The 15,058-nt window shown below is 41.0% G+C and overlaps 1 protein-coding gene across 1 annotated transcript in view; it reads left to right on the top strand.

Annotated features, from left to right (window-relative positions):
* The window catches only part of pappa2 (pappalysin 2), a 75,223-nt gene that overhangs the window by 3,983 nt on the left and 56,182 nt on the right, over positions 1-15,058 (top strand). Inside the window, exons 2-4 of the mRNA XM_073491615.1 lie at positions 3,331-3,563; positions 4,303-4,530; positions 4,711-5,309. Of these exons, the coding sequence (XP_073347716.1) occupies positions 3,331-3,563; positions 4,303-4,530; positions 4,711-5,309 (1,060 nt within the window). The remainder of the gene's footprint in view (positions 1-3,330; positions 3,564-4,302; positions 4,531-4,710; positions 5,310-15,058) is intronic.

Raw genomic sequence — 15,058 nt, 5'->3', positions numbered from 1 at the left:
CTCCTCTGTTGCACTAAACTGAATTTCTTTGGGTTGGACCAAACAAGACGTGTGAGGACGTTATCTTGGGAAACACTGATCAGAAATTGTCACCATTTTCTGATTCTTATAGCCCAAACAGCTAATCGATTAATCGAGAAAATAATCGACGGATTAATCGAAAATATTTGTCAGCTGCAGTCCTGATGAAAATGGTGATGTTTATACCTGTTCTTTATTTCAGTGTATACAAAAACATTTCTCCTTTGACGCCCCGGTGCTGTATTGTGAAGTGCATCAAATAGGGATAAATACAGATGATCCTATATTAAAGGATTAAGCAAATAACTTCCACAATGATCTGTAATGAGTTATCTGATGACAATAACTTTGTTTTTAAGCCATTTTTTGTCACAACAAATTAAATAACATTTTTGTTCTCAACACTGACTAAATAAATAGTTACATAACGGCGTAAATTCCCAGTGTATGTTTCACTGAGCCTCTCTCCCCATAGTTAGCCTGACTGTTTCCATTGATTCTGAGCAGTGAGTGCAGGCACATTGATCTTATGAAACACTCATTTAACCAGGCTGTTCACATGAAGATGAACATCGCTGTTTTTCCAACGAGCCAGCGTCAGGAATGTTACATCTGAAAAGCTGCACATTTGACAGAACAACACATACATCAAACAAACTGAAAAGCTCTATGGTGCAGCACCACAGCTGTCCAGATAGTGAGGGAGACCACAAACTGTTATGTCCACTCACATTTACCCTGATCAAAGATCCGACTCCATTACTCAACTTTTTCCCCCTCATTGCTTCCTTATGTGAGGGCGGCATTTGTGGCATGGGCCGTTCTCTTTGTAGTGTCCTGAAGGAATCTGGCAAATACAGTGAAAAACAAACTTCTATTGTTTCTGCTAGACATGACATTGACATTGGTCTGACTTGCAATGGTCAGTGATCTTATAAATCTATTTGTTTGTACATTTCATCCTTTATTGTGATGTTACTGTATGTGTTGCAGATTGCTGAGAGTGCTCGACAAATATTGTAATGATGACACTGATTCTACATTTCTTTAGGTGCTGCATATTATTTGATGCACTGTTTTGTAATGATTTTACTGCACTTTGGCCAACATTTATGTCAATTAACTAATAAAAATGACAAATGATGGTCATATTGATATGGTTCTGATAAATTCAGCAGTATTGTACAAGGCTATAATGGCATGTTATAGAAGAGGGCCCCAGTGGTCCTGGAGTCCACACATGCTGAGAAAGTAAATGAGTTGGGTTTAATGACAGATTTGATTTTCAAGTTTAGGCAATAAAAAAATTAAGAAAAAAATGTCACACCTTGCCATATTAAAGTGACTACGAGGAACTTTTAAGTGTTTATGAAACACTCTCGTGAGTCCTCTGATGGTTATAAATGACCTGTAACAGTAAACGAGACCATCAAGAAAAAGACTGCTATTTTTATACAGTCAGTATTAATGCCTGTGCTCGGGTCCGATCACATATATCACATGTAAAATCTAATATAAATACATCCATCCTGCTGTCTCTCTGTCACTCGCTTCCAAAACAAATGCACACGCGGCCGGCACACGCAAGCAAAGATCTTTACAATAGCAGGAGCTGGTGTCGTACCGCTTTTGTCAAAAGGGGCTGCTAGAATCAACAAAAACTGAAAGTTCCTCGTCGTCACTTTAACTGTAGACCCCCTCATTTTTCCATCTCTGAGAATTCAAATGCATTTCATTTGTAAGAAAGCGGGTCTCATCAAATATAATGTCTTTAACTTTGGGTTTGATTAAAGGCTATCTTGTATTTTTTATGCTTGTTTAGATCGTTACTATATACTGTGGTGTCTTATGATTCAATGTGAGGTGGCATCAATGAGAAAAAGACTAGCTGTATGACATGAAGTATCCAAAAAAAAAAATCATTGACCTTTAAGTTGAGATTGCCTTTTCTTAAATATCCAGATCAATTGTAATATGAAACGGGTCCCTCGTTGTAATGGACTGACCCAACTCTGCAGTTCCCCTCAGCTCTACTGAGCGTTTTAACATCTTTTAGCTCATTGGTTTGGTTTTCTGGCCCTGAACTTTGTCATTTTCTTTTGCTCTTATTGCTCTCGTCAACCTTGTTCCCGTAGCAGCTAAAGAGCCAGATATTTCCCTCAGGAGTTAAAAGGCAAGTGGATATTGGAATTACATGGTCAGAAACATGATGCCTAATAAATGCCAATGCTGCTCCGGATCTGCTAATTGCCAACGGTTTGCTAACATGTTTGCCTAAAAACTTTAGAAGGTGATACTATGTCAATGTTTTTGGCTAGTTCTGCTGACCCCTAGTGGCCAAAAATAATGCAGCTTAATCACATCATTACCTAATTGAAATCAATATTATAATTATGTGAGCCATTGAGACTATGTTGGAGATGAATGCTAGCCTTGAACTGATCTATCTGGTAGTGCAAACATATAGATCACATTTCCCATAAACCAAACGAAACAATGTCACGATGATTTTCGGCAGTACTTTTTCTTCTGTTGCATGAAACACTACTAAACCTTAGCTCCATTCAAATGTGAATTTATTGATGGTTTAGTGCAGTTCGTGGCACATTTAGCATTCCATATTTTACTGTAGATATTAAACATAGATTGATACTAAAGTAGTTTATGTATTTGGCAGTACAGTATGTGAACTGACATACAAGTATAACTTGATTTACTTAGCAAAGCTATAGCATCCTCACTGCTTCACTCCCCTCTAACTGAATTATATGCTTAACCAAGAAACTGGCTCACCTCCTTGGGGATATTTTGCCACAATTGCCCACTTCCCACACTTAGGCACACATATGCGTGTAAGCATATACACATGCACACACACATACAGCGTTGCGGAGGGTGAAGGGGTTCCCTGACCCTTCGCTGTCCTAGTGTTAGACATCTGGGGAGCAGATGTGGATCTGTGTGTGTCTGTTGCAACAGCAGATGGAAACATCAGGGCCTTGCCTTGGCTGAGTGAAATACCTCCGTTCTCCTTCCCCTCTCTGTTCTCTCCCGCTGTCTCTGGCTCTGTCTATTCTCTCTGTCTTACTCTCTCTATCTGTGTGTCTCAGCCTCACTGTATGTCTCTCCCCCACAGTTGTCTGTTGTCTGCCGGACTGCAACCACTTGGAAAGACTGCTTGTTTGTGTGTCTATGTAAATGTAAAGTCAGCAGACTTTTGACTTCGCAAGAGAGTATTTGCATGTTTTTCCCACCATAACTCTTCCAAAATAATATAATTTACTTTTCGCCATTTCCCCTTTGCCATAGGTGTATTTGACAACTGTTCTCATTCAATGAGTGAGAAGGGCTGGTCGGTGGGCATCCGCACTGTGGAACCTGCGGGCACCAAAGATGCACGGTTCTACTTCACGCTCCGCACAGACCGAGCCGTAAAATCCACCACTGTCTACAGCAACCAGCGGTACCGAGCCAATGCCTGGACTCACCTGATGGCTACTTACAGCGGCCGCCACATGACCCTGTATGTTGATGGAGCTAAGGTGTGTGGTTTTAGTGCATGGTTTAACTTTGGTTCAAAGTTTGGTTGAGGTTGGTCATTTACTTCTTCACTTTCAACTTGTTGATCAGTGAAATACATTGATAGCACTTTGACAAAGCAATCCCAACTCAAGGTCCACTTTATGGCTTTTTCCTGAATTTCCCCCCATAATATGATCTTCATTTATTTCCAAAGTCAAGAATGGTCTTCCATGCTTAGCCTGGCTACCACCACCTGATGGTATGGAGAGTTATTTCCTGTCATGCAGGTGTAGAAATTAGAAGCTGTTTAGCTATTTCACTGGTCCACCCTTGGCTTATAAATAATTAAATTTTGGGGTAACAGATCGTTTTTTTGAACTTAAGCACCCACGAACAATCCATCAAAGCATCATAGTTTTGACATGTAAGCCGTTGGATTTGTTTGTCCTTTGACGGAGGACAGGACACCTGATTAATGTGTAGGCAGCCAATCAGAGCATTCAGGGAATACAGTGAAAATGTCATATTAATTTTGTTGACAACCAGATGGAGAGCTACTAAAGTGACATTGCCCCAACATTGGCAGCTTTAAAACATGGGTGACTTAATACTAATAACTCTTTGAAAAATCTAATTAAATAAGGAAGTTGTCTTTGGAATGACCCATCAATCATTTATTATGTACAATGAAAAGAAAAGACATTTGTTTCTGCTCCTCCTCTCTTCTTGGCTGTCATTTTCCTTCTCCTCTCCTCTCAGGTGGGAGAGAGCATTCTCCAGTCTGGGAATCTCTACAGTCCCTTCATGAAGATGTGCAGGACCCTCTTCCTCGGCAGTAACCAATCAGATCAGGGACACAGCTTCAGGGGCCATATAGGGGGTGTGGTCTTGTGGGGCTATGCACGCTCTCATGAGGACCTGCTGAAGCGACCACTTCAAATTGACAAAAGCAAGCCACTCTTAGCGATGTGGGCTGACTTCACTAATGTAACCAACTTTATTTAATTTCTACACATTTAGTTGTTCAGTCTTTGCAGAAATGAAATGTTTCACGTTATAAAGAATTACTTATCAACATCACTCATTTAATTGTTATATACTGCAATTTGATTGAAAACAGTATTGAAGTTACCTAAAATATTTTTGGATTTTGCTTCTAACTTTTAGGTGGAACAGCTGTGGACTCCATACAAAGTTGGCCTCCATCCAACCGTCGTCACCACTCCTGTCCCTGAACAAGAGCTTGTCTCTTCATTCCTGCCTCCACCCTGCGGCCTGACACGCTGTGACAACACCGACATAATCTTTGGCTACAACAACAACTGGCAGCTCCTTCCCCCCAGGCGAGTTCGCTACAGAATCGTCAACCTTTCCAATGATGATGGGGGTAACCCCACTGTGTCTGACACCCAGATCCAGCTCCAACACCAGGCTCTAACTGAGGCCTTTCGCCCTTACAACATCACCCTGGAACTGAGTGTGCACACTGTAAAAAACTCCAGCCTTCGACAGCAGTTTATCCTCAGCAACTGTCGAATTGGGAAGATTGGGAACCGCCAGTGTGACCCTGAGTGCGACCACCCAAAGACGGGCCACGATGGAGGGGACTGCCTTAGACTGGGGCCCTGCTACAACTGGAAGAGACAGGATGGAGTTTGTAACATGGAGTGCAACAGTATACACTATGACTACGATGATGGAGACTGCTGTGATCCAGAGGTCACCGACGTCCTCAAGACCTGCTTCGATCCTGAGTCCCCTGACAGGTGAGGTTATAAACACAAGTCATGAAATATTACCACTCTGCCTTTCTGTGTTTTTCTTTCTGCTTATTATATCACATTGAAAGCTTATCAGGAAAGGAGGGATTATGCCCCCACTTTTAATGTGATGCATAGGTGCAGGAAGTGTTGAGTTTAGGTAAGTACAGTAGTATGTTGATTGAATAATGTAATGTATACAGGATAATGACCACTGGGATTTAGATTGGTTCCCTATAAACCTTGCATTTCACTTTGCTATTCTGTCTGCCACAGGGCATGAAATCTCCCAGGAAAATGAGGCTAACTAGCGATTCAGTCAGGCTGGCAGCCTGGCACCATTTCTATCTGCTTTCAAGTCTCCATTATAGACTAAATGAAGAGTGAATGTTTTTGATAGATGCGACTCTGAGAAAAACGATATTATCCAGTTGTCTTTGTGACAACAACGCCAACATTAATACCTCTTGGAAACACTAGGGGGCAGTAGTTGTCTATTTCCTCTTAACTACAAATCCCAAAATTGGCTAAATGGGCATGACTGAAAATAATTACTGTGTGACATTACAATGTTGTCACAGACAATGTGGAAATTACATTTGAATGAATTGATCATGACAAAAATTGAGTTTACATTTATGGAAGGGCAAGGCCTAATTCTCTAATGATGGACCGAGCCTCTATTTAATCAATTGTGTTATTTATTATTCTATTTAGAGAATTACAGTATCAAATGGCAATGATCATATCTGTCTATGAACGGAAATGTCACATTGGCAAAAAGGGACTTAGGGCCTTGTTTTTAGAGCATTGTAAGTAGTTTGTTTTGAGGAGGAGGTTGTTTCTGGTCACAAACATTTTATTGCATGCATAGTGCCAGTCAGTCCATCGACATATAAATATTTATATCAAGACGAGGGGAAAATCTAAAAGGCTACATAGCTGGAGAGACACAGTAAAGAAAGCACCAGGGGGGTAAACATTTCAGCCAGTGAGGACAACAAGTCTTTCTAAAGGCAAGAAGTCTCTGAGCATAAATGGCCAATAATAAGACTATTTCTCCCCATGAGGTGAATATCTGCCTCTGCACGCTGCACTGCTTCGGCAGGGTTGTACAATGAGCAGCTCAACATGCTACATGTACAAATTGGTACTCTCACTTTCCCCAGTGGTTTTAGAGAAAGCTCTGTGAAGCGGAGATGGTGGGTTAAGAGGCCAAAGTACACACTTATTTTTACTAAACAACTCGAGCGGCAGCCCGCTGCCTTCCATTTGGTCTGACAGACAGGCTCATGCAGAGTTCCAAATAGCTTGCATGAAGTCTCGCCATGAAGTCGTCGGCCCAGGTTCTTAAAGACCCTATCCTTAATCCAAATTGCAACCACAGGCTTTACACTGGGCCACTGGGAAACAGAGCATGGGAACTGGAGCTATTTTTCAAAACGATAGTTTTAGCGCTTGACATCTGCAGTTGACAGTGTGACAACTTAACACAAGGTTGTATTAATGTTTTTCAAACCACTAGAATAGCTATTTTTTCCATTTATACTGTGGTCGAATGGACTTTTCTTTACCAATTTACAGGATTTGTTGTTGCAACTCCTTGTGCCATAACCCAGATCCCCACCTTGTTGAATATCTGAAAGACTCAATTGGTGTATATAATAATGTTCTGTAAAAGTAAAGTTTCTGCACTTTGTAACTTCAGTGAGACAGCAGGATTTTGCCAAATTGCGCAAAATGCCAATTTCTACATAATGTTACTTTAAAGTGTGTGTACAGGCCTTGGGGAATACTACTGCATATGCAAAAGTAGTATAAAGCCTTTTTTGGCTCAGGTTCCATGTAATCTGATAAATTGCCTCCAGTGATGTCACTCAGTGGTTAGTTGCATTATGGGTAATGAAGGCCCACGTAGGTGAGGGAACTACAGCTCACAATCAGCTGTATCATCTCCACTACTGGCTGTATGCTATTACAAACCAATTGCGAGAAAAACACGTCAACCCATTAACAACAGACAACAACTGAACATACAGTTAGGACATAATAATGTGTCAAGTTATGCTGACAGAGAATTTTCTGGCCCTGGTCGTCTGCTGGACAACAAGGGGGAGGGAGACCGGTGGAACCCGTGGCCAAGTGCGTGTTCTCAGCTGAAATTAAACTCACAGAAGCAGTCTTGGTTTGTCTTTCCACAATCCCCTCTGGTTTGGTCAAAGTAAATCCTCAAGTCACCAAGTAAGATGGAAAATTATTCCAGCTCTACACAGCTCTGACTATTTCTCGCTCCTTTGCCGCTTCATACATCTCCTGTCCCTGCCTGCCATTTCTTCTTGTCGCTGAAATATGAAATTAGGTGATTTCACGCTGTACTGTATCCCTTCGTCTTCAAACCAGCATCCGTTAGTCTAAGAAGCTGTGCTCTGGTGTACAGCCATTGCCACTGGGAGGCTGCTGAGCTTAGTTGAGCTGAGCCCCGTTGCCTGTAGTTACTCCCCTTCCTGGTCCAACGTCATGATGTGGGCAGACTCCCTTCAGCTAATAGGACCACTTTGCTCCTCGGTCAACTGAGCTGCTAGCTAACGGCAGCTAGTTGCTACAGCCAAAGATAGCAACAGCAAAGAGAAAAGTGAATAGCAGACCATTTCTTACAAATGACACCTTTAAATACTCAATAACTTGGTGCCAAATCTGGGTAGGGAAAGCAAAGGAGTAACTAGGAGTTTGTGTCTTTACTTCCCTTACTACAAGGTGCCCTTGAGCAAGGTTCTTAACCTCCAACTGTGTCAGTAGCCAACAAAAGAAGATGAGTCTGGTTTTATTGCGTGGCTCCCAGGTTTGAATTTATGCAGCTGTGTGAATGTGAAACATGTTGCTGGGTAGGATCATGGTGCTTGGTTGACTGTCCCTGGAAGACATAGGTTAAGTTAGGTAAAGGTTTAAGAAAAAAAGTTGGCTTGCATGTGTGTGGTCTCATTGCTTGGCCATATGCAGGAAGATCGTCAAATGTGTCATAAGTAAATGTTAATTTATGTTGTCCTGTCGTGAGCTTGGTGGGATTGAGGCCACAAGACAGACAGGAAAAAATTTGGTTTGGTAGTTGTTATGGTCAGATGTGCCCCCTTCTCAGCCTGAGCTGTCTACCCTGCAGAGAGGAGATGGACACTAATGAAAAAAGTTGGACAGCAGACAGCACTCTGCTCTGTTGTTTTGCACAAACAGGGTTCTGGTTCTTTGGTCTCAATTATATAAAAATGCTCTGTTATTTATGCTAGATTTATTTTAATGGTTATTGCAGCGAATATTCCAAAAAACAAGAGAAGTGATGTCCACCACACTTACTTTTGGGTAATAATTGGAATCTGTTTTAGTTTGATATATGACAAGGGATTGGAGAGACCAGTGTAATGTGTAGATGTTGATTTGAGCATGCTAAAACATGGCTCTGGATTTGAGCTGGTTTCTGTGTTTGTTTGTTTTTTGTATGAGAGACTTCCATAAACAAGGACTCTGCTGTTTGCAGTTTGAAAGCAAAATTCAAAAGTCACAGTAGGTGTGTACTTGTAAGCAGTGATGTAACTCCTGCAGTAAATCCTCCCAGAGTTCCTGTGTATAAGCTACCGACCCTCAACTAAGAACAACACGAACAGCCAACACACAGGGGACCAGAGTGTCGTAAAAACTGGGCCCAGCGGACTACCAGTAGTGTAGGTCTACTGGAAAGGTCCTGACCCCAGCTCGTTGAAAATGCTGATGTGTGTGAGTGTTCGACATGCCTGCATGCATGCGTGTGTGTCCCTGCATCCCAAGTCACAACTTTCTCAGGCAGAGAGAGAATTAATGTCAGGATGACATTTTGCTGGCATCTTCGGCGCACTGAACCATTTTTATGTCTGTGATCTGGGTTTTTGATATCCCCCCCCTTCTCCTTGAGCTCTTGGCCAGGTAGTCAGACTGTGGGACCCTATATGTGTGCAGCTGCTGCTGGCCAGTACAGGGCCAGAGGTTTTTTGAAGCCAGCTGCTGTCACGACACAAATTTGTTGTCGAGAGCCAATTCTAGGGCGATGGCCAGGTACACTGCAGATTCTGGCGTTATAATAAAGAAAAGGGAGTGGGAAGGGGAAAGATGGACAGACAGAGCGAGGGTGGAGAGGGAGTGATGAGGTGGTGGGCGGACATCATGTCCATTTATGCTGAGACACATGTCCAGGATTTGCTAACATTACTTGGTTTGTAAATCCTGGACAGTACACTTGTGTGCAATGAGATCCAGTCAACTCCCCTGAAAGAAAAAAACGTTTTCCAAACTTGTTTGATACTTTACGTGCACGTTAATCTCAATTTTTATTGTGGTCATGTTTTACACACTAATAAACCATTGCTGCAAAGTTTCCCAGAAATCGTAGTTCTACATCTGATGCTGATTCACCTATGTCTCATCTGTCCCATTGATGGTCCCTGCCTTTTTCCTGCCTTGTGCTTTCATTATATTGCAATTGACTATTGCTAAGCCCCACCCTTTGTTACTGTTGCTTTTTGAGACAATTAGTTAGGGCTTGGCAATATGGCCTTAAAATGATATAACGATATTTTTAAGCTATATCTTGGTATACAATACACATCTTCATATTTTCCTTAAAAGCACCTCATAAATGCTAGGATTGGGTGACAAAATCAAATATCACCATATTTTTGACCAAATACCTTGATATCGATATTGTGACATTATTCTAGGAATGACTGTTGGTACTTTCACAACAAATAATCATTAGTAATATGGATATAAAGACGTTAAAGGCAAGTATTAAAACAAGTAGAAAAGTCTAGTAATTTCAGGTAATGACATCCCTTTCCTGTAATCGAGCCTTTAAAACCAGGAAAAGACAACACTTATGCCGTATCACCATATATAGATGTCCAAAATCTTAGACAATATATTAGCTACATATGCTGATGATTGCATCGTATGTTAGCACAGACAGACACAATGTTTAATACATTCCTTACATTTTTCTTTTTGTGTTTTTGGTTTTGGAAAAATGACCATCCACCAAATTCTTTACATACTGGGTATCACTCTTACTACAGAGACCAATGTACACTGCTTCAGCTTACTGAGAATGCCAAAGCTCGACAGGCATGCCACGCCTAGTTACGGTTGCTAAGCTGTGGTTGGACAACAGCTGGTCAGCTGGCACATGCCTCTCTGGATCTGAAAAGTTGCATGCAAACATGACTATCTGGGTCTGGTTGTGAGTGAATGTTTCTCAGTATGTGCCTGTATGGTCAGGCAACAAAACACTCTGCACTAATGGAATAAAAGTTACTTTTAATTTACCATCTCTGAATACAGATGTGTTGTCCTAGCGACCTGTGGAGGAACTGTTTAGATTGTAGATGCTTTCTATTCACTGTATTCCAGCACATAACATCATACAAAGACAAGTGAAGTGCACGGTTAAGTATAAAATATGTTCAGATGTTTTGATATTTTTAGAGTCTCTCTTCTGATTCAAAGTAACTGAATTGTCAACAATAATATTTAAAGTGGACATACATCTGCAGTTTTATATGGTGACGGTGTTAGTGCTGACTTTGCTGTTGATTCCCACAGTGTTTGACTTGCCCACAAATGGTAATTCTGTTAATACACAACCAAGCTTTTCACTTCAATCATGCAGAGCCATTTATTTTATGCCAGGTTGGCCTTAGACTTCCATTGAGGCATCCTCTGAGTCTCAGAAGTTGAAGAGTCAACTCTTTAGTGGTCAACTTTCTGCCACTTGTAATTGCACAGCCTAGGGTGATGGATACTGCATGCAGCCTCGGCTGAACTCAGCTTCAGTCATGTAGTGAGAGCAGGGTTTCCCTGAAGCATCTTAAATCTTAAACCTCATTTAGTCAGGCAAAGTGCCTGAGAAAACACTTTCTTATTTACAGTACAACACATGCACTCAGGGAGGGATTGCATTTGGGGGAGGATTACACACATGAAGGGCTCTTGGCTGCTGAGCAACACCTTTGGACCAATTTAGAGGTGAAGTGCCTCACTTAATGGTACGTCGACAGTAGTGTATGGGAGGATGGGGATTACTGCTTTCTTATTTCATCTATCCTGATTTTTCCCAGCTGAAAGCTTACAAGCTCACCTGTCAATCCTCCAGGCTGTTGGAACAATGTAAGTAGCACAAAGCCAAGGCTGTAGAATATTTTTAATGAGCAATTATATAAATTATATTTGTGATGAAAAAACAAGCACTTTCAGCCCTTTTAACATTGAACCATGGTTAAGTAATATTAATACATTAAGCCGTACAGCTGAGCTTGATCAAAAGCATGAACCTTAACTTCTTTTTAACCAACCAACATAAAACAAATCCTTCAATTACACTTAAAGTGACTGAGGTAAAGATTAAAGCATGGCTTAGCAATTTTAACAAAGTTAGCCCGACAGCTGAACTTAATCAATCACATAAAACCTTAACTCTCCGCTTGAGAAATACAACATGACACAATAATCCATTACGTTATAACCATTGAAAAACACTTTAATTCAAAGCTTTGCCTGAGTGAGATGAAAGAAAACAAGACTTCACAAATACAATTATGAATGATTCATAGATGTAAAAAAAAAAATGTTTTTGTAAATATGCACTGATTTGACCCAACGCCAGATGCCAGATGCACGAGGGGAAGACTTTTGGCACAAACTCTTTTTTTTATCAAGCAGTTGTCATGCTCCAGAAACTTATAAGAGGCTCAGCAAAAGCCTTAAGTGACTAGCAAATGTGAATTGGGCAGACAGTGAGACCCCACTGCAAGGCTTTCAGACCCAGTAAGGTAGGAAGGTGTAAAAGCTTTCCAGCTATGAAAGCAAAGGAGAAAAATGACAGTTAACATCACCACAGCCTAAGAAAAACAAAGTCCGCTTCAGACATCAAAGTGCCCCAAGAGTTATTAATCACAGTCAGAGAGAGACCGAGGTGGGGGTTGGTGGGCTGAGGGGGACAGTGGTCAGAAGTATCCTGACCAATTCAAACAATAATGATTTGGATACAGTCAGAGACAGTGTTGACGGATTGAAGCAAACTGGCGTCTGCTAAAGAGGCGCCCTACACCAAGATCACAAGTTCCTAAATTCACTTTCACATCCAGTGAAGACTGGTCCAATACGTTTTGAGCTTAGTTTAGCATAAAAACTAGAAGCATGTTGTCTTCTGCAGGTAAGCCCTGATAACGCTTGTCTAACACCAAAGCTGTACACATGTACATATATTATTATTTACACATATGTACAGTTAGCTTAAACCTGCAGTGAGTTAATCCTGTAGTTTAAACTAAATAACTCATTAAAGTATGTGAGATGGAACAGGTGCAACGAAACAAATATGAGATGCGAATCAATCCCAATCTAACACACTCGCAGTGTCCTGAGAAGAGCTCCAATCAGGCAACACAAGTGGAAACACTTGTGTGGGTGGCCCATGACTGTGTCAGGCCTTTAATTAACTTATGCTATAGGAAGAAAACTGTGGTTTGATGGTAAGCTAACTGACCAACATCAGCTAGCTAGGTGAGGAAAGCAGGTGCAAGCAGTAACTCAGTTATCATGTCTTTTTTGTGATGTAGGTGGCTTCAACCACTTTCCTAGCTAACTCTGAAGAAAAAACTTTTGGATGTATTGGTGACTATAGCTTGCTAGTTCATAAGATATGTGTTATTAAGTAAGTTTTAGATGTATTTTTCTTTTACGCTCCCTTGTTTTTGGAAAAACTAAGTTAGCATTTTTCTCAGCTAACAGTGCTAAGCTAAGCTAAATCCTTAACCAAGCTGTTGAACACAGAGATAACTCTTCCATTATCTGCTAAACAGTGTTTCCCATTAATTGACGAGTTTCTGGCGGCCCGCCATAGTCTAAAATGTTTTTTCACCTCTCATACTAGGCTGAAGATATGTACCATTTAGCGCCGTTGCTTCAGCAAAGCGTTTTCTAATAACAGTAACGTTAAGTTAATGTGCTAGCTTGTAGTCAATCTGTCTCCAGTCTGTTTGTCTGTCTCGTTAACCTAGCTGGGCAGTACATAGCCTATATCTCCCTGTCTGTGTTTTATTTACCAGCTGCTTTCAGCGCTGTGAAACTGAAATTCAATTCATGTTATTTATTACGTTTAATACATGCTAATGGGCAGCGGTGCTCACGAACTGTGGCTCGGAAAGTTAACCGCTGTTGTAGACGTGTTCACATGCACACGCATGAAATGCACTTGCGTTTTCCAGCAGCAATCTCAACCACACACACCAGACGATGTATAGTTAGGATGGGACTCAACCACACACACCAGACAATATATATAGTTAAGATGGGACTCAACCACACAGACCAGACAATATATGAGGACTTATAGGCTAAAAGATTAAAAGCAATAGATTGATATTGACTATTGACTATAGCTCATAGGCTTGTGTTAACATTGTGTAGCCAGAGCTGTGCAGTAGAGTAAAATGTGAGGTCTGGACTAATCACCAGGCAGCAGAGCCAAAGCTTCATGTTATACTTAATATTTTCTAAATTTTACATTTTCCACAATTTCATTTATGGTCATGTTATTTATTAGATAGCCTCTTTACTTTTCCCTCAGAGTGCACCAGATTGCAGCATTTCACTTTCAAATGTGCAAAATCTTAAATAGTCTTAAGTAACAGGTGCAACAAAATGAATGGGAGATGCAAATCACCATATCTGCAGTGTCCTGAGAAGAGCTCTAATCTGGCAACATAAGTGAAAACACCTGTGTGGGTGACCCATAGCTGTATAGGGCCTTTAATTAAGTCACATAGTAAACTGTGGTTTGAGGGTAAGCTAACTGCACGGTGACCGACAACGGCTAGCTAGGTGAGAGACGCACTTCAGGTGTCTTTTCTTGTTTGTGAAGTTGATAGGCTAGCTTTGCACTCTCCTATCCAACTCAGAAGAAAAAACTGCTGTGACTCGTGGATATATTGGTTTTCGAGCGGTCGAAAAGCACATTTTCTAGCTACCAGCTAGCTAGCTAGTTTTCTTTGCTAACAGTGCTAAATTTGGTTAAATAGAGTGGGTGTAGTGATGATGAATTTTTGTAGGCTTCCCCCGGAAGTTAGCATCGCCCTGGTTCCCTCGTCAAAAAGCTTATGGGATTTTACCATTGGATTTTGGAATATCGCCGAAAATAAGCTCTGTGGCAAACGCAGTTTTTATGATACTTACACGTTTTGTTCATCGAGATAATCTCCACAGATGAACACCACTTTTGTGATATTCGAAGTCGCTAGAAGTAAAAAGTTATTGTTAGGCTATAAACAGACCACACTGCGGTCGCATGACTTAAGCATCACCAACACTAAGCATCTTACTACACAATTATTCATTTTCTGTAAATTAATAAATCTACACGTTGTAAAGTTAGAGTTACAATAGTTTGCAACTAAAGTCCGCTTGTAAAGACGGACTAGTGAGTAGATGAGTCTCCGTGTTCGGTGTGATGGCGTTTAATGTCCCCGACAACCTCTGTAGTCTCATTTAGACACTTGTTAGCAACTGCTGCTTTTACGACACATAAGCCTTTATGATTAAATTGTGGGACATTTAATGATGTATTTTATGTCGTAGAACAACACATGCGAATATCTTAAGCCTGTGGTAACCACGGACCTTATTTCAGGCATTTAACCAAAAACCAATGCAAAAAAATCTTGTACTTTGAGAGTAGTAAC

Source organism: Pagrus major, chromosome 21 (assembly GCF_040436345.1).
Source record: "Pagrus major chromosome 21, Pma_NU_1.0".
NCBI lineage: Eukaryota > Metazoa > Chordata > Actinopteri > Spariformes > Sparidae > Pagrus > Pagrus major.
This window is presented reverse-complemented; position numbering and strand designations above follow the sequence as displayed.